The sequence below is a fragment of the Myotis yumanensis genome, unplaced genomic scaffold, assembly GCF_028538775.1.
Source record: "Myotis yumanensis isolate MYYU_CA2020_CCGP unplaced genomic scaffold, mMyoYum1.0.hap1 SCAF_9, whole genome shotgun sequence".
In the NCBI taxonomy this organism is placed as follows: domain Eukaryota; kingdom Metazoa; phylum Chordata; class Mammalia; order Chiroptera; family Vespertilionidae; genus Myotis; species Myotis yumanensis.
Genome location: NW_027223760.1, coordinates 51,004,880 through 51,025,819, shown reverse-complemented (window position 1 = coordinate 51,025,819; position 20,940 = coordinate 51,004,880). Strand labels below are relative to the sequence as shown.

The following is a 20,940-nucleotide window of genomic DNA, read 5'->3' as shown; positions in this document are numbered from 1 at the left end:
GAGGGGTGGGGGCTCCTCCAGGAAGCAGAATCTGGGCGTAATAAATGAACATTCTCCAACCCAAGGTGAGATCCCCCAAACTGCCTGTTCAGTGGGATTTCAGAATTGCTACTGCTCTGGGACTGCTATATACAGGGTGTCCCTGCAAAATATAGACACACTTTAACAACTGATAGCTCAGTTTTGAAAATGAAATGTATTTTAGTAAACACTGCCTTTATAATATTCAAAGTGTGTGCATACAATTTTGGGAGGTGTTTTTTATTATTATTATTATTTCCCATCCCTCCCCTTTCTGAATGGGCGTTATCTTTCCCAGTTCCACAAGGTGGGAGGGGACACAAGGGACAGAACACTGGTCTTTTTAGTTCATGAAGTCTCCAGACCAAGAGGTGCCACATCTGAATCTGGTGAAGAAATACTGAACTTTGAGCACGATGCTATGACTGAACGGGGCAATTTGGGTTACGGACCTTGGGAAGGGGTGTCACTTTGCCTATGGCAGGGAGAGAAAGCTGAGTACAGGGCGGCCACAAAGGAGAACCCCAGAATCATGAGGGCTGTTCACTGGCTCTTCGCCTTATTGAGACAGATCAGGACTGCAGTCGTCTGCCCTCCTGAGGTAGGTGTGGCCATGTCGCTTGCTTGGTTCACCTGTCACGTGCCATTAGATTGTTAGAACAAGGAGCTTTGTGGCCAGAGGAAGAGAGGCCCTTTAAAAATTGGTTCCTGTTCTAATGTAGAAAGAAAAGTCTTTGAACAGAAAGGACTCAAATTCCCAATACCTTTTAATGCCTGGTCACGAAACAGACCTGGAACCAACACGGAAAACACTACGTAGTTCTGGTATGTCATTCTCAAGCCCTCCACCCCTCCCTCCCCCCCCAATTTTAGACATGTTGTTAGGGAAGCCAGACCAAACTCAGCTGTAGTGCCAGAATCTCCTTTTAATGCAAGTATATTGTACGGAATTTATTACTTAAGTAATTAAGTGAAGCACTGAAGTTTTTCATGACCTAAAACATAAAGCTGAAACCATCTACAGGCTGCAGCAGTTTGTTGAAAGTATGACTTACTGGCAATGCATAATGTTATATTCCATCCCTTTAGAGCATCATAAAATTCCAGACAAAGTTAGAGGAGGGATAATTTAGGCTTCAAGAGTCAAGAAATTTCCAGGCCTGGAGAAAACAGGTCAGGAATAAGAAAGGTAGCAGAGACAGTAACAAGAACTCAGAATGCAGCACGAACTGGTTTCCTACAAATAGCCATTGGAAACAGCTCTAAAACGGTTACAAAAATACCAGTCATCCTCACACCTAGTATCCTGCCAACCTGACCATCATCTTAACTCCTTCCTCTACAATGGCCCACTTCAAGGTTTTCCCTGGAAACATGGTCAATTTTCCAATACAAGTCTCAAGATTCCCTTATATGATCAATTCTGCTGCTGACATTAATGATAGGAACCTCAAGTCAGTCTACAGGAATTGCTCCATGCATGAAAAGACTGTGTCTGAGACCCTAAAATCTATAATCAAATTATCATTATGCCTTGACATTTTTTTCATGTCACTGAAAAACACACACAGTGTAAGAAACATTTATCCTGGGAGGGCTGGCAATGACCATGCTAAGATCTCCCGCCTGGGAGCTCATTCTCACGGGGGGAAAGCGCATGGGTAGGTCCCCACTCCAGCAGCCAGATTCAGTTACCCTGCTAAAGGCTAGAGAGTGGGACGGAAAAGGGGATTAACTGCAAACCCCACAATATGTCAAAATGCTTTGCACACTCTGTCTTATGTAAGATCTCTACAATTCTTCACAAAGTGTAAGAATTGAAGTAGGTGACATACTGGTCCAAGTTCAAGTGGTTAGGAAGTAGCAGTGCTAGAATTTTACACCAAGTCCCTCTGGCACCCAAACTGGATGCTTTTCATCAATAAAGCACCAGAGAGAAGGAGCCTTTCGCTCTTAGGACATTTGTGTTCGACTTTAATACATTTCCCAATATTAGTCAAAAACACTTCATGTTTTGTCTCTATTAATCCCAACCCTCCCAGCCTTGCTCAGCTCTATGTTCTGAAGACCTTTATGACTTCCTCAACACCTGTGTTCAAGACCTGCACCTACTTTTTATTTTAGAAACATTTATTAAGTGTTTAGGCCAGATACTGACGGAGCACTGCAAATGCAGCACTCGACTTATATTTAGGGTAAACAAACTGCAACCCCCACCTCCCACATCTGCGGCACCCCTCACCAAAAGGCAGAGGCACTTTGGAGCCTCATCCCCAAGTGGAGGAGGCCTGTAACAGTCCTGCTGCCCCAGGCCTAGTGTATGGTAAGCCCCAGCCCGCATGCTCTGATGCACATGACCTTGACATTTGGGCTTCTTTTGCTTGGAGTTCTCAAGCGTATTCTCGTCTTGTTTCCTTGCTTATAATTATCAGTATTTTTTAAATTGTCTACAGTGAGAAAATTCTACATTTATAAACAGAAAAAAATTACCAAAATTTATTCTGACAAATACATTATCATCTAGCAACAGCACTCTTGCCTGGCTGAGCTAGTAGCCGATTTAGAATAATACCTCCTAATTCTCAAACATGAGAATCCTGAAGCTGCCTGACATGGGAGATAAAGAATACACATGCCCAAGCCACAGACAGGCTGGGAAAAAACACTTGCAAGTCACAAATCTGATATAGGATGTGTGTGTGTATAAATATGTAAAGATGTGTGTATATGAAAACATAACGAACTGTTAAAACTCACTAATGAGAAAACAAATTAATAAAGACTGGGCAGAAGACATGAACAGACATTTCACCAAAGAAGACATGTGAGTGGCAAAAAAAAAACAACAAAAAACATGAAAGAATGCTCAACATCATCAGTCAATAGGCAAATGCAATGAGATACCATTACACACCCATAAAATATTTAAAATTGAAAAGGCTTGCCATGCCCAGTGTTGGCAAAAATGTGGAGCAACTGGAACTCTTGTGCACTGTGGTAGGTGTGTGATATAGTACAATTACTCTGAACAACAGTTTAGTCGTTTCTTAAAAACATAAACATACACCTACCATATGACCCAGACCTTCTCCTTCTAGGTATTGACCTAAGAAAAATGAAGGCATATGTCCACAGTTGTACACAAATGTTATACAGCTTTCCTTTGTAATAGCCAAAAACTGGAAACAAGCCAAATGTGCAACAGATAAACGGATAAACAAACTGTGGCATATCCATAATACTATTCAGCAAGAAGAAAGCATGCAGTCCTAAGATAGGCTACAACATGAATGAATATCAACAAAACTAAGCTGAGTGAAGGAAGCCAGACGAAAGAGAGTTTATACTGCGTGATTCCATTTGTATGAACTTCTACAAAATGCAAACTAATGTATAAGGACAGAAAGCAGACCAGTGGTTGCCTGGGGAATGGGGAGGTGCAGGCAGGGATCACAAAGGGGCGCAAGGAAACTTGTGAGGGTGAACTACAATATGGTGTAGTTCACAAATACTGTAGTTCACAATTATTCCAGAAACTGTCTCAAACCTATTAATCCACTTTGTATATGTTACAGATACAGTCTTTGTATTTTTTTTTTTAAAAATGCTTTTCTCTAAGGATTCACACAAAACTTGAAAATAAAAGAACAGTGGCTTCACTGTTTTCATGGTAGACACAGGCTGCACATACAGGACTAGCTGGCTGCTAGGCAGGCAGATCCTATTGCCCTCAAGGGGAGGAGAGTAAGGCAAGTTATAGATTTATTTTTTCCTATTATTCTAAGGCTTACCTTTTAAGAAATATTTCCCATGACAAACGGATTAAAGGATTAAGGCAACCTCGTTTTTGCAACTTGCTTATCTTCTTTCAATTTCAACAGACTACTAAATAATGTAAATATATCACATAAACTGAAATTTTATGTGTGATCAATAGATAGATCAATAGACGAGAATGTATGTACACACACATATTTTTCTTCATATTTGTGCCCAAATCCAATAAATATTTATATTTCATGCTGCTAAAAAAATTAAAATCTTTTTTGAATATATTTTATTGATTTTTTACAGAGAGGAAGAGAGAGGGAGTTAGAAACATCGATGAGAAAGAAACATTGATCAGCTGCCTCCTGCACATCTCCTACTGGGGATGTGCCCGCAACCAAGGTACATGCCCTTGATCGGAATCGAACCTGGGACCTTTCAGTCCACAGGCCAATGTTCTATCCACTGAGCCAAACCGGTTAGGGCGATGAAATTAAAATCTTGAACAATGTTTTAATCTTCCTCCACATCTTCTGTATGGTGGGTTATGAATTGCATGATTATGTAAGAATAATACAAATTTAGATAACAAGTTTATTAATTTATTCTGAGATCAAAAAAGGAGGTGACCCATGCTTTTGGTAGTGTTAATCTTGAGAGACACTACACAGTATAAAACATTCCAGAAGAATCAATGAGAATTAGAAGAGCCCTGGTAGACTTCACAAATAGGTAGCCTTGAGTTTAACTTCATCCAATGGTTTGGGCATAGTTATAAAGAAGAGGCCTTTCCTGTAAAAAGGATCACTATGAACAATAACACGATGTATTCTCTGGGAGTGTCCTCAACAGAGACATGTAGATAAGCAATAGAAAATAAGACTAGGAAAGAAAGGTACAGATAAATTATTGAAAGAACTAAAAAGTCAAGGAAATATTAGAATATCCGGAGTGGTATATAGGATTTGTTTACTGTTATTGTGTAGTCTGACTTTTGAATTTACCACCTCTGGATTCTACTGAAGAGCTCAGTTGTTTCTACTGCTTTGAAATGTGAAACAATATAGTTAACATTTTAGTCCTGGTGTGACAGCCAAGTATAATGGTTTTGCAAACCAGCCTTCTATGAGACAAGGAGTGAAGGAGAGCGACGGCCTAGCCAACGGTTCTCAACCTGTGGGTCGCAACCCCTTTGGGGGTTGAACGACCCTTTCACAGGGGTCGCCTAAGACCATCGGAAAACACATATATAATTACATATTGTTTTTGTGATTAATCACTATGCTTTAATTATGTTCAATTTGTAACAATGAAATTGGGGGTCACCACAACATGAGGAACTGTATTAAAGGGCTGCGGCATTAGGAAGGTTGAGAACCACTGGCCTAGTCTAAAGAAGACACCTGGAGGGAGGGAGATGCCCAGGGAGCCCAGTGGAAGAGCCCTTCCCTGAAAGGCTTGCGAGATCTTGATTGAGGAAACAGTGAAAAGGCTTTTGAAGGTGCTGCGCTGGGAAAGTCTGTAACCAGATGTGCCCTTGCTGTGGTCACCATAAACGACAACAAAAGAAAAACAGGACCAGACTGAAGCTATGGCTTAAAGGCATCTCTCCCCCTGAAGAGGATCCCAAGGCATCGAAGAACCACTGGGAAATGTAGCTTGAAGGTCTCAAGTTGCCTGTGTCAGAAGGTCCTCCCCCGTAATGCCTGAGTGTGGGACTCGGCCGGGACTTGAACTGCCGCTGTCACCAGTCCTCTCAGAGATAAACTTTTAGCTGAAGTATTTGTTTTATACTATTGGATCCTGTCTGGTAGGTTTTCTAATTTATTTGCTTTTTCAAATGAAACAAGCAGGGTTTCTAATCGTAAAAGTAATTTCTATTTTGTGTGTGTGAAAGGAGAACAAGTTTGTATATTCTTAAAAAGAAAATATGGCTAACACACCAAACCTAACAGTTGTTATTAGGATGCACAACCAGTTTATATTATTCACTCTATGGTTTTTTTGTAGTATTTGCCTTTTTCTAAGCTAAATATCATGTTATTTTTACAGTAATACTTTGAGTTCTCTTTTGAACCCATTATAATATTAAAAATTTTTTAAATAATAGAAGGCACCATTGGCAGCGCCAACCAGTTCCATAAAGGAATGTGGGCGCAGTGTCACCAAGTTCGATTTTTCAAGACAAACTGGATACCTACAATTTTGAAAAATCTGGTTTCCAAAGGATAGCAACAAATTCAAAATGTTTAAGAATATTCTGCAGAATGCCTAAATCCTTTTCAAACTGGATTTGGCCTTCAGATGGCAAAATTTTAGACCAATAAGAATGTGTTTAAAAGTGTAAATCTAATCACAATAAGAAACAATTGTGAAAGACTTACGCATTTAGTGGATATTCTGGCTAGCTCATCTATCTGGTTATCTTCACCCCCGGTTTTCTTTGACTAGGTTATGCAATAACTCTATCGGAGGTAATGTGTATGACATTGACAGTCATGTAAATAAGCCCTGTCTACAGAAGTGTACCTGAAAGACTCCATTAATTTCTGTCCTGAGGATAGTGACCGGTTTTGCACCCATTTATAAAATGGACATCCCCTCATTCTTCTATAAATACTTTGAGTGATACTTTTGAGTTCTTTTGAACCCATTATAATATCTTACTAATTCCTTAATTAATGAGTAACGTCTTTTTTTAATATATTTTTATTGATTTCAGAGAAGAAGCAAGAGGGAGAGATAGAAACATCAATGATGAGAGAGAATCATGGATCGGTTGCCTCCTGCACGCCCCCTACTGGGGATCGAGCCTGCAACTCAGGCATCGAGCCTGCAACTCAGGCACGTGCCCTTGAACGGAATCGAACCTGGAGCCCTTCAGTCCACAGGCTGACTTACTTGCACTGAGCCAAACCAGCTAGGGCATGAGTGACGTCTTTGACAGGTTTTAATATTTGTACGAAAGATGTGATTTTATCCTGTTTAAAAATGTATCCATTAACTTCAGACTACCAATTAGGATCCCAAAGATTGTACCCCTGTCTTTCCATCCCACCTCGGTATTTTTCTTTTTGAAGTTTTGTGACATTGGTGTAATATCTGGGAGGATAAGGAATAGGGGATCAGGGAAAGACATGTAAACTGATGTCACATATGAGCTCCACAGAACTTCTGAAAGTCAATTAATGAAATTAAAGTATTAACATAAGTTTATTTCTTCCTCTCTGATTTATACCCAGACAACACAAAAAAGGCAAAAAACAACAACAACCCGCTCAAGGAATAACATAAACAAAGAACTGAATCTTGGATCCATAGATGTCCAAGGTCCAAACTCTTTAGAGGATGTAAACTCAATCTACTGAGTCATGGCCAGATTTATTAACAGAATGAAACAGGAAAAAGAAAAGGAGAAAAGGAAGTGGAAGCATAAATATTATGAGAGAAAATCATATATGATAATGTGCTATCAACATTTGCTTTTGGATACATGGACAAAGTCATTGAAATGTATTTCTTAATTTGGGTTGCCAGCAAAAAAATTTCAAAGCCGCTAATCATACTTTGGTGCTCACATATCCCCTAAAAATGTTTTGAAAACTTTATGTCCCCCCACGCCCCGCCCTGTACTTTTTAAGTTGTCATCTAAAACTTTCCATTCAAAATTATAAAGGATGTAATTTCTAGCATATTATAAATATTTATATGTTGTAATGAAGCCAAGATATCATTCTTTTACATTTATCCAATGAATTATAAACACTATAACGTTTTTATACACACCATCAACCATTTAAAAAATAGATGAACAAGTTCTTTTGTGACAGCAGGAAATTTTACATTGTTCTTTTTCTCCTTGAACTCTTACTTCCATTCCCACTGGCCTGGAGTAGCTCAGAGATGCCCCCAGAACCCGTGCAGCTTTCCTAACATACCCAGATGAATACAAGGTGGTGGTGGCAGCCTCATTTTTAAGAAAGCCTGTCCACTAATTTAACACTCCTAACAGTTCACTGCTCACCCAACTGGGGAAGTAACATCATGCGCATGTATAACAGTCATTAAAAATTTGAATTGATATGATCTAATAAAACTCACTTCCCTAATATGACTGTCTAGTTGCTTTTAGCAAATTCAGAAATTAAACGCGTATTATTTTTAGCCAAAACAGAACATCTAAACCACTCAGAAAGTCGGCGGTCTGGAGCTACAAGTGCATGATTATAAAGCATTGGGCAAGGGAGGATTCCGGAAGAAGACAAAGGATGTCCCTGGGCCTTCACAGTGTAGCTTTCAACAGGGGCTAAACTGGGATATTTTTTCTGATTTTATAGCTTTTTTCTTGATCCTTATAGTTTAAATCCTTCCCTATTTTATTTCATATTATATTAAAGGCAGAAAAGCTTTTCAGAAATTACAGGTAGGATTCAAACATGAAATCCTTAAACAAAGTACCAGAAATCTAGGTTAGAGTCTTGGGGGGTGGAGGGGCTGCCAGTTTATCACAAGGGATGATTTTAACAGTTGGCCTTGTTGCCATGGAGAGCAGCACAGGCTTCATTTGATCATCGCAATGGCCAGCTACTGATCACTCCTGTAAGATACCCACCACCAGAGACGCTTTGCAATCATTAGCTATCACTAGAATAACAAAATCCTGCTATCCTGGAAGCATTACGTTATCTGGAATTACTCACTTTCTGGAATTTTCTCTAGCAGAATTGCTTTCCAAGCATATGATAAAGGCATCTTGAACAGTCACAAGTTGGCCCAAGAAAATTTTAGAACAAAACCTTCATTCTTCTCAGACCATCTCACTAAGGTAAAACCAACCTCAGAGAAACTGACCCATCTTCATTACTTTGTAAATAAATATGACCCCCAAAGTTTCTATTAGAATCAACAGGGAAGTTTTGTGTACTTTTGTTGTTGAATTTGGGGATTTTTGTTTGTTTTCCTTTCCATTACCCTATTATTTTCAGAATCAAAAATGGTAGCCTGGCAGTGGTAAAAACTGACTACCTTTCCTTCTACTGTCCCTTATTCAAAAAAAGAAAAATAGAACAGTAAAATAAAGTCATCTCTGATTTATTAATTTGGCGGGGGGGGGGGTTGTCTTCCAGTACATTAGACCCAGGTTTCGCCATCTCTTTATTCTTAATGTTTTGGTCCAGACAATTCTTTGTTGTAACTTACTTCTCTGTGTGATCACCTAGTATATGATACACTTTAGACAATACATCTTAATTTCAAGAGGTTTTATTTAAAAAAGAAAACAACAATTTCCCTCTCTTTAATGCCGTACATGTGGCACCATAGATTATTTTTTCTAAATAGTGTGGGGAGATGTAGACATTTAGAAGATAAAGTTGTTGCTTTCTGGAGCTTATAAATAAACTGTACTTGTAATTTATATCATTTGGGTCTCAAGAATATAATTTAAAGGCTTTAGTGTTGTCCCAACTCTTCTAAATTAGTGATACAATGATATGATATATTTTTATGTTTTAATGAAGTTACAGACATAACTCTAACACACAAAAAAACAAAACACATTTTGGTTTGGGCTTAAATAACACTGAACCTACCTATACAATACTAATTTCTACCCACGGCATTCAATGTTGCAACTCTGAAATGAAAAAAACACACACAACATACTAAAAAAGACTTCAGACAACAAAACACATCTCTTCACATAAAACAAATGTCTTAGATGAGTAAACACATTTAAATAATGTCTTAAGGGAGAAGGAAGTCATCCGATGTAAGGCCACACCTCTTTACACTCTCTATAGCACAGGGAAAACCTAGAATGAATAAAAATAAAAATAAAACATTATTTAGTGTCGGTCTTTAAATTGCTCTATTTGCTCACTTACATGCATTTAACACACAACAGGAACCCTTGTATTCAGCTTCCAAAAGGTCTCACCACCACCCCCCCCCCCCACAAATTGTCTACTAGAAATCTGCATCATTTGACTTTCAATACAATCTAACTGCAGTATCAAGTCTTTAATTCCTACCTGCCCACTACCCACCTCCACCCCCCGCCGCAAAAAAAAAAAAAAAAAAAAAAAATCAGCTGTTTGTTCGTTTTTAATTAATCCAACCAACATATTTTAAAAGGCAAATACTCGCCAGGCACAGTGGTAGGCCTTACAGAAACAAACCCAAACAAGACACTTTGTCCAAATTTAAGGAAATATCCAATCTTCTTGCCGCCTCTTTGGCCTGCTTCTCTGTCACCCCTCACAAAGCCAGTCCCACACAGTATGGTGCTGAGTCCCGTGTAAAACTAGCACCAGCCATGCCAGAGGCTAACAGGTTGCTAACAAGTCTAGTCAAGCATTGCTATCTGTCTGGAAACTTACTTCAGACTCCTGAGTAAACAAGAAAGCTGGCTGTTTTACCTCCTCCCAATTTTTCATCAAAGTGCACATAAAGATAACACAAGACAACAGCTGGCAATAGCTCCCTCAACCATGTGCCAAAGTCTGAGTAAATTTCCATGAACAGCACAATCAACAGGGATAGGCCAAGAAGTACAAGTGACCAAGAGTTCATCGCTGTCCTCTCTGCCACATGCTGCTCCTTCTCTCCAAGGAATGCATGAATACGTGAATAAACAAGCAAACTAAAACTGGAGAGTGAACCACAAAGATGGGGAAAGTATTTCATCCATTTCCATTGCCTTAACTTAATTCTAAAATACAGAAGTTGTACCTACAGGGAAAAAATAGGCTGCCAGACACCCCACTGCCTGAAAACTCTATCTAAAGACAGGCACTAGGTCCCCTCTCCAATCCTGACCCCTCCCTCAGGAGGTCATCCACCTCCATTCGAAGGTCACTGGTTTGTACCTGCCCAAGGAGGACTGTAAAACAGGGTCCCAGACAGAAAAAGCTCCATGAGCAGAGCCAGGAAGGAGGTCTCCTCTATGTTCAGACTCTCAGCCCAGCACCCACATATGATGAGTGCCAGTCAGCCAGTGGGAACCGAACAGCATGTGCATCCGTCTGTAGACGTGGAACAAGAAGCTGCATGCAATGAAGTTCAGAGAGGGAGACTAAGGTAATCGCACCCGCCCAGTCTCTCCTTCAATAAGAGGTTACCAGAATACGATCAACATAAAGGAGGGAAAATATGGACCCAAAGATTTAGAAGGCTATTTCTCTGATGATTATTTTCCACAAGAAACTGTTGGTAAGTAGAGAAGACACCTTGGTAATATTCAAATGGTTGTGAAAAACCACAGTCTCTTACATCCAAGCTGCTGAGCAGAAAGGCATAAAACCCAGCTGGATTCTGGATCTCCACTCTCGGACAAGCCCACGCACTTCCTTCCTTCTGGGGAAACACGGTTTCCTTCTCCCTTCACTATCTTATTGTTCATCATCACTAAGATGTCCAACATACTTAAGGACAACCTGGCCGTGCTAGTAACAGCTATAGTTTGTAATTTATTACTGAAGTACTCAGTGTACCATGGCACTGTGCCCCATGCTTTACAAACACAATTTTCTCTCAAGCTTACAATCATATGAAGCTTTACCTCCCATGTTGATACAAATATTGCAACTATAAAAGGATGAATAATTTGTCCAGAAATCACTTAAGTGAAAGTATCAGGATTTAAACTAGGCTGTTTGCCCTAAGTCTATGTTCTTCACTCTGTGCTACACTGACTCGACGTCCACGCGTGAGTCATCTTCCCAGAACTATTCTACTCTCCACCTCAAAGCATGATGGTCCGATCAGCTGCTGGAAACAAAACCGTGTCACCTTCACCCTCTCCCTGTCCACCAAACACTAAGTCCTGCAGCTCATGATATCTCATGAAACTTTTGGCTTCCCTCTCTCCTATGGCCACTAGCACTTGGGTTCAGCTGACCATTATCCCCATTATGCGTGACTGCAACCCCCTTGGGTATCTTTTCAACATCGTAAACTCTCAGTAGCCATGTTTGTACCCAATCCTCCCCAAATCTCCTTCCACGCCATAGCTGTTTGGATGGCGTATGGACAAGTGACTAGAGCTGGCAAATTAGATTATCCCAAGAAAGGAGAAAAATTTAAAAAGCGGAACACAGAAAGCACAAAGTGACTATAGAAATGATTCAAAAAATATCAGTAACAACAATCAATGTAAATGGACAAAATATAGAAATGTTAAACCTTTAGCTATAGGCAATATTTACAAGAGACACACCTAAAACTTAAGGGCACAGAAAAGCTAGAAGTCATAAGGCCAATACAGACACAAATACTACAGAGTATAAATATCAAGTAAGGTTTATCGAGGAAACCTAACAAGCAGAGAAGTACAAAGCACTCATCATCCACTAAACTCTAGTGCTCCCACAGAGAGGAATCCAGCCTCCACACATCTGGGCAATTCTGTTATAATGGAAGCCTCGCAGTTAAAAAGGTGTCTGCTCTTCCCTTGAGTTAAGACCTGCCAAGTTAGCCCTGATAAACACCAAAGAGATGAGGAAATGAGCAATCCACGCCCTTAGGTGAAGTACAAGACGGAAAAAAATACAGTGAACAAATTCTAACCAAAAGAAAGCTGGTGTGTCTATGGTAGTAGCTGAGAAAATTAACTTTAAGGCAAAAAGCATGATCTGAGATACTCACTACTTCATTTAACCACTTACTTCACAATCCTAATCTTGTATGACCCGAATAACAAATCTTCAAAAATACATAGTACAAGTCATCAGAAATTCAAGGAAAAACTGCCAATTGCTAAGTATCTGTTGGATACTTAGCACAATTATCTCAATTGAGATATTAATCAGACAAAAGGTAATAACATAGAAATAGTTGAACAATGCAATTTACAAGCTTGATTCCAACAATTGAAAAATGCAACCCTAATAACCAGAATCTGACAAGGACTATACAGGGTGAAAAAATTATAGGCTAATCTCCCTCATGAATTTTTATGATGCAAAAATCCTAAACAAAACAATATCAAACCCAATATATAATAAAAGAATATATCAAAACCAAGTTGTGTTTCTTCCAGAATTGTGAGCATGGGTTCAATATTGGAAAATGTATTCATTTTAATCATCTCAATTAAGGCAAAAAAGTTGATCAAATATCATAATCACTCAATTAAAACGCTTATCAAACAGGGAATAGATGGAAAAGTCCTTAACCTAATAATCAGAACTCCAAGTTGTAAAGAACTTCCAGGAAGGCTCCTTAAAGGGAGCTGAGCCCCATGAATGCACACCCTTTTGCCTGACTACTTCTCTGCTGTCTGGAATGGGAAGTATATGATTGATGCCCCTGCATCTATCCTAGCCCCTAGCCTTTGAGGCGACCTTAAGGATGGAACCAGATACCAGATACCAGATACTGAGAGAGAGAGAGAGAGATATTACTTTTCCACTTATTTATGCATTCATTGGTTGCTTCTTATATGTGCCTTGATCAGGGCTAGAACCCACAACCTTGGCGTATTGGGACAATGCTCTAACCAACTGAGCTACATGGCCAGGGCAGCCTTTGTATATTTAAGACACTTTTACTTATGCAGTCAAATCCCATCTTAACTGAAACACCATTTCTATTCAAAATGGTACTGGAAGTTCTAACCTGGGGAAAAGCAAGAAAAATAAAATGTGTAAGAACTGTTAAAAAAAATTATTCACATATGAATAGAAAATTGATCTTATAGAAAATTACAAGAAATGACTTTAGCAGGGTGGCCAGAAAAAAGTCAAATGCATTTCTATATATCAGCAAAAATAGTTTAAAATCTTTAATTTAAAAATACCATTTATAGCCCCAGCCGGTTTGGCTCAGTGGATAGAGCATTGGCCTGGGGACTGAAGGGTCCTGGGTTCAATTCCAGTCAAGGGCACATGCCCGGGTTCAATCCCCAGGAGGCAGCCAATCAATGATTCTCTCTCATTGATGTTTCTATCTCTCCCTCTCCCTTCCTTTCTGAAATCAATAAAAATATATTTCAAGAAAACATTTTTAAAAAGCATTTATAATAGCAACAAGTTACCTAGGAATAAATCTAATCTAAAAACCAAAACCTTTTTGAAAAAAAATTAAGAAACTTTTTGGAAAGATTTTAAGAGGACCAAAATAACTCAAGAATAGTAAGAGTTGTCATTATGATGTTACTTCTGAAATCAATCCAAGGATTCAAATGCAATTGTGATCCAATCCCAACACAGTTTCCCATGGAACCTGACACGCTTAATTGTATATGAAGTAGCAAAGAGCCAAGAATAACTACACATTCCTGAAGAACAGAGCAAGGTAAAAGAACTTTCCATCAAGACATCAAAGTTACAAGGCCACAGTGTTGAAGAGAGTGAGAGGTCAATGGCAAAAGGTCACAGTCAAAAATGATGCTGCGACAACTGAAATGAAAACAAAACAAAGAAATTGGATATCTGACAACATACATGAAAACTCAATTCTAAATGATGGAGTAGTTTTGAATATGAAAGATAAAACTATTTCAAATCTTTAAAAAAATAGAACTTGTTTTAAGAAATGATTCTTAAATTAGATTTTTTAAATTGACTTTTCAACTATTTTAAACTTCAGGGAAAAACATTTTAACTATATTAAAAGTAGGAGCTCTTTCCAATGAAAGGGGGAAAAAAGGAAAGAAAGTCAGAAAGAATGAAAAAAATTGAAAGGCCTAAACTGAGAAATGCAACATTATTACCCACACTAATACAAAAGCTCTCAAAAATCAATAAGAAAAATCCTCAAACAAACAAAAAAAAAGGTAAACACAAATAGCCAATAAATATTTGAAAAGCTGTACAACCTTATTAGTAATCAGAGAAAGCCAATTACAACCACAACATGAAACCATCTCATATCCATAAGTTTAGGGGGGCAGGGGGGACTTCATTGCCAAAAAAATGTGGATCAAATGGAACTCTCCTACTCTCCTGATAAGAGAATAAACTAGTACCACTACTTGGGGAAAATTTTGGTTTTATAGTAAAGCTGAAGATGCACACCCCATGTTCCAACAATTCTACTGATATACTTTTGCACAAGTGCACCAACAAATATATACCAAAATATTCACAGAAGCCCTGTACACAATAAAAATGAACTTCAAATAATCAAAATGTCAGTCAAGACAGCAAAAAAGAATTAAAAAAATGAATTCCACCTACATGTGTCAACATGGATTAATCTCAAAAACAAGCAAAAGAAACTCAGAAGATATATATGGTATGATTCCAATTTTATAAAGGTCAAAATTGACAAAAACTAAACAACATTCCATTTATGAATGTCTGAAAGTGTAAATAAAAACATATAGAAAAGCTTAGTGTTTTCCAGATAGTGTTGCTTTCTGGCTGGTAGGGAGAAGGACTTAATTGAGGAAGTACAAACTACTAAGTGGTAAAAGTCCATTTCGCTGAATGAGTTCATTTAATCTCTCTGGAAAGTACTGAATACATACTGGCCATATTTACATTTCTCTATATGTTGTAGTATTACATAATAAATTTTAAGTGACTCAAAATATATCCAAAAAGCTGTTTTAAATTATCTTCCTGCTTGTCTCCATGTTTTGTTTGCTGTTGGAAGGTAAGAGTGGTCTTTTAACTGTAATAGAACAATGATATTAGCATCTGGTACTTTAAGGGTTGCTATTAAAGATTATATGCATGCCTACCCTATCCTATATAATGCACATTGACTTGTTTTCTAAAGCAACACTAAGGTGCAAAAGACATTAAGTCTTTGGAAAAAATATGGAATAGATTTTATTGATTTGCACCAATAGAACCACAACTTTTTCATAGACCAACTGACATACACCCTGTATCGATTAATGAAATTCTTTAAAGTTGTTTTAGTGACAGCAACATTAAAAGACAAATATGTAAGTATTGCTAAGTAAACACTGAGATAGACTATCCTTTAATTACGGTACATTAGATTTCCATTTTAAATTGTTGCAGTGAAGTCTCAAAAGGATCTTATTTGCTTAAGGCTCCAGCTAGGTCCCTGAATTTGAAAGATGTCAACTAAGTGCCTTGGGAAAACTCATGGACTAAATTCCCCAAAAATAGTAATATCCAATAAAAAGTGTTTTCCAATTTCTGCAGCACTGCTGGCAAGTATTTTTATGAGCACGCATTCTGGAATATCCCTGGCAAGTCAGGTGCCAATCGGCAAACACACACACACACACACACACACACACACACACACCACAAAAACAAACAAAACAACAACAGGAAAATCAACAGCCACACGAGCCAGTGAGCTCTCCTTGAGACAGGTTATCTCCCACATCTCCAGCTCTCCCCTCCAGAGTCCTGGGGAGCGGAGAGCAAGGGGGGAAGACTGCAGAGGAGTTAAAAAGGTCCGTGAACCATGTGGACAATAATAGTTGGTCAGTTGCAAAACAGTCCATGATCTACCCCCTCATTTTGCGGATGGGGAAAATCACGGGTCAGGAAGCGCAGCTGAGCAGAACCCAGCAGCAATTTAAACCCGTCCCCTATCCTGGTCCAGGGGTCCTCCCCCTGCCGACCACTCCCAGATGCTCCGATACGTCGCTAACACGGAGGTGAGAAGACCTGCACCTCCGCAGGGGGGTCCAGGTCGCCAGCACCAGAACGGGTCTCGGCGGTAATCGGAGGGACCCCTCTTCCTACAGGTGGGGGCCCTGACGAGGGAAAGTGACGCAGCCCGGGAAGTAAACATCCATTCTCCGCCTCGCGCGGCAGGCGGCCTGGCGAAGGCGGCGGCGATCACTGACAACCCCACTTCCCATCTCTAGGAGGGCGGGCATCAAAGACAACCCTATCCCCAGGTTTCCACAGGCAAGAATCACGCCCTCCCCGCTCAGAGCCTGGCAGAGCGGGAATAGGGGGATGCGAACAGGCGGGACAGCACCGACTCCGCCTCTCTCTCCTCACCGTCAGTGGAGAGGAGGGTGAAGAGTGAGGCTGCGGGGCCTCCCGCGAGAAGAGGTACCTGAGGCTCGCACCGCAGGGTCCCGCCGCACCGCAGCCCGGCACCCTGCTTCCGGGGTCAAGTTGCCTCGGGGCGGCCGGAGTTCAGCGGAGCGAGCCTCAGGCCCCGCCCCACTCAAGCCCCGCCTCCATGCCCTCGCCCACGGGGACCGGGGCCACTTCCGGGACGCCGCGCGTCACTAAGCAGCAGATCCCCCCACTTCCGTTCGCGTCCCTCCTTTCGCTTTCCCTTTGGTGGAGACCGTGAGGCCGGCCGAGATTTCCGCGCGTTTGATTGGTGGAGCGAGAGGGCTGGTCTCCGCCGATTGGTGCCGGGGAACTCTGCCCCATAGACGCCCGCGAGCGGCTGTTTGACTGCGCCTCTGGTTTCCCGCCGGCCGCCGATCTCCGTCCGCAATGATGGTGGAGGTGATGGAGTTGCCCAAGTCGCGTATCAACGCCAGCATGCTAGCCCAGTCCATCGACCGGCCCGTCTGCTTCGTAGGGAGGCTGGAAAAGGTGCGCGCTCGCCCCCCGGCTCCCTGGTCATAGTCCGTGGGGGCGGGGTGGGGTGGCAGGAGGAAGGGACCCCTTAACTGCGTGGGGCGGCCTTAGGACGGGTAACGGAGGGTGAAGGAGGACAGATAGAAAGCCTTGACATCACTGCGTTCCCGGTTGCTTTATCTTTGCGCACTTTTTAGCTGTTGCAGCCCCATTTTGGCGCCCCTTTTATGGCGCGGAATAGCAGTGTTTGCGAATGCGCTCCCTTCTAAGTTCTAGCGCCCCCGCCCTGGTTCTGTTTGTGTTTACATAAAAGAAATGGTAGACTTGACTCCCACATCTACTTTCTTGATATTTTAGTTTAGCCAGACTTGACGGCTGGTCTGATTTTCTTGTTTTCCTCTCTTCTGCAACTCTCCTTCTCCAACCTCGTTTTTCCTTGGAATCACTTCTCGATAAAACATTCCTCGATTGCCCCTTGCAGATCTCATAGCTTGTCTGTTATCTTATCCCAGTGTTAGAGTGCAGCCCCTTCCTCCTCCTGGTGAGAAACAGGCCCCTCAGAATCGGTGAACCAGGTTAGAAAGCTGAACGAAAACGAATATTATATAAAGGCTTAGTAGTATCAGCCACACAACCTCTTTTGAAATAGGTGTTATTCTGACTTCACAGGTAGGGAAATTTGGTAGGAGTAGTGTAGATCAACCAATGAATTTGTATGCATGTATGCATAACCCGTGGACACAGATAATGGGGTGGTGAGGGCCTGGAAGGGGGGGGGAGGGGGCGGAAAAGGCTAATGGGGGAAAAAGAGAACCTATGTAATACTTTAATGAAGATTAAAAGAAAATAATTTAAAAGATTCAAACCAAAAATGCTCAAGGCCACATCAAGTAGCAAAGCTAGCACTCAAAACAGACCTGACTGCACACTTCGCAGCTGTCTCACAAGACTAGAACCCAGATCTTTTGACAACTGATTCTCTTTACTAAATCATGCCTGATTTTTAAAACATACCCTCAATGGAATATGAACTATTTAAATCATGGGTCCCAGCAGAGTTCATTTTTAGGTAGTATGGACTCCCTTTAGTTTTAGCATAGGTTTGTGTGATATAGCAAATAAAAATACAGGACATATTTGTACTAAAAAAGGAGTTCATCTGGAAATTGAAATATAACGGGGTCGTTTGAATGGATACAGTGACACAAGATTATAATTTGAACCAAATAAACGTCAAAAAAAATTGCTTTGCACACATGTATCTATTACAAAAGTTTGGGTCAACCTACCCATCTTTTGTCAAATTAATATTTTTATTTTAATGAGATTTTAAAGGTTTTGTTTATGTTGGATTTATTTTTTTTCATTGTGTATTTCTTTTTTAGATTCATCCCACTGGAAAAATGTTTATTCTTTCAGATGGAGAAGGGAAAAGTGCAACTATTGAGTTGATGGAGCCTGTACGTTCAAGTATTAATTCTGTGCATATTAGAGTTAATTCTACATCTTGTTTTGTGTTGTTGCTGATATTTTTGGTTCTTGGAGTGGATGTATAAAGGATCAGTTTGTAAAACTTCCCTGGCTGTAAACGTCCATTTTTGTCCTTGTATTACATTCTATTTCCCTTTACATGTCTAACCAATGATTATCTGGACTCCATGATTTTTTTAATACATCCCTTAAATGCTAGGTGAGAATTCTCATGTCTTTTGAAAGACCATAAAATCATGTAAGGTAAATCTTTTGTTTAAATCACTTTTCTTCCTTAAGTAAACATGAATATGATATTTTTTTTTAAATCCTGTTTTCTATTTTTGTTTACATATATTTTCAATTGTCACTTAATTTGTCTTTATATTTCATATTTACATTTTCTTTGTCTTTTATTAAGACAAATGCATATGCTGTATGGTTCATGTATACAGAATATACTGTGCAAGATAATAGGTAATAGAAGGTTCCTTTCATTGGTCTTTTTGAACAAATTACTCCTTGTAAAACTGCTGGACAGTTTCAGTATCTTTAAGTGATTTTGTCTTCAACTTAAATGTTCAGCTGTATCTTTGGACCTGGAGCTATAGCTAAAGGTTAACAGGAGTTGTGACATGCTGACAGCAAGTACTCAAAACATTTTTTAACAGGTTGCACTTCACTTTTGGCATTGGTGAATTTTTAATTATTTTGATACATGAAATGAAAGATATAACAATTTTCCGAGTTAATTATCAACTGAAAATGTAATAACATGAAGTTGGTATTTTGTTCTTTGTGTTGTTAGCTTGATGAGGAAATCTCTGGAATCGTGGAAGTAGTTGGAAGAGTAACAGCCAAGGCAACCATTATGTGCTCATCTTATGTCCAGTTTAAAGAAGATAACCATCCTTTTGGTAAATAAAGCATTTAGTCTCATGTATTTAGGAGAAAAACAAATTTTATTCTTTAGTCTCAGTCCTGCTACATTTTCAATTTCTACAGAATTTTCTGATCTCGAAAATGGGAGGACATTTTGCCCTGCTTCTAAGTAGTGTGTGTATTTGTAAGAAACTCAGTAAATTTTAATATTTGTGGAAATAATTTTTTTAAGCCAAACAAAAATAATGTTAATCTTTTTTGTTTTGTTTTAATATATGGATTAAAGCCATCAAATAATGTGTAAGACCTAAAACACACCAATAGAATGGATGATCTCCTATCCCCCAGGTCTTTCATTTTTTGGAGCCACAGTTAAATAAATATGATGGTCCATATCTCAGTTTTAGAAGATGGATTGGGAAAATAAGTTGACAGTTAAAAGGGAGGTAAAAGAGAAAGAGGTAGAAATGTTTAGATAGTAGTTGATATCACAACTTTCCACTGTAGATTAAATGTTTGCTAAAATGTTTTTTTTCAGATCTTGGACTTTACAATGAAGCTGTGAAAATTATCCATGAGTTCCCTCAGTTTTTTCCTTTGGGGGTTATGCAATATGATTGATCTTAATTGCAAATGAGCTGCATTGAAGACTGTTAAAGGAGATCCCTGATATTTGAGGGATAGATTCTTGTTACTTTTAATATTTAATTTGTTCTCTTTATAATTTCATTTACCTAACTTTATTAGATATTCCAGTATGCCATTTTTAATGGAACTGGTATACTGACAGTTCTTTCCTACCTCCTCATAAAGAATCACTTATCTGGCATATGGTCAGATCAAAGAGTAACAAAGCAGTTGTCTGACTTTTGTTTTCTGTTTTATTAATAAAAATTTAAATAGTACTTACTATTGGTCATGTTATTATTTTTTAGGCAGGTATTCAAGCACAAACTTGGAATTTAATAGCTGTACGGTCCGTCACTTTAGCTTGAAAGAGTGTAATTTGAATGAGTATAGTTGCCCTGCCATGTGTTCCTTGTCTTTCTGATAAGAATTTTATTAAGATAGAATTCACATACAATTCACATATTTCAAGTGTACAGTTCAGTGGCTTTTAGTATATTCACAGAGTTGTACAATCATCACTATCAATTTTAGAACATTTTCATGATCCCCAAAAGAAAACCTATACCATTTACTATTATAGCCCAGTTCCTCCACCCCCCCATACACACACCTAACACATCACTATAGATTTGCCTATTCTGGACATTTCATATAAATAGAATCATACGTCTTTTGCACATGCCCA

General features: G+C 39.4%; 2 protein-coding genes across 9 annotated transcripts in view; one reads left to right on the top strand and one right to left on the bottom strand.

Annotated features, from left to right (window-relative positions):
* UMAD1 (UBAP1-MVB12-associated (UMA) domain containing 1) overlaps window positions 1-16,873 on the bottom strand; it is a 177,170-nt gene extending 160,297 nt beyond the window's left edge. For 2 of the 8 annotated variants that reach the window (XM_070424327.1, XM_070424325.1), the window contains exons 1-2: window positions 16,792-16,867; window positions 9,381-9,602 (exon numbers count right to left, since the gene is read on the bottom strand). The gene's annotated coding sequence lies outside the window, so the exon portion shown is untranslated. Of the gene's footprint in view, window positions 1-9,380; window positions 9,603-16,733 lie in introns of all 8 variants that reach the window. The other 6 variants (XM_070424324.1, XM_070424336.1, XM_070424329.1 and 3 more) reach the window with 5 other exon arrangements.
* Window positions 16,874-17,125: 252 nt separating this feature from the next.
* RPA3 (replication protein A3) lies at window positions 17,126-20,534 on the top strand. The gene is made up of 4 exons (XM_070425132.1): window positions 17,126-17,288; window positions 18,659-18,733; window positions 19,552-19,660; window positions 20,164-20,534. Exons 1-4 carry the CDS (start codon window positions 17,187-17,189, stop codon window positions 20,244-20,246), a joined length of 369 nt encoding a protein of 122 aa, XP_070281233.1. The 5' UTR covers window positions 17,126-17,186; the 3' UTR covers window positions 20,247-20,534.
* The last annotated feature ends 406 nt before the right edge of the window (window positions 20,535-20,940 follow it).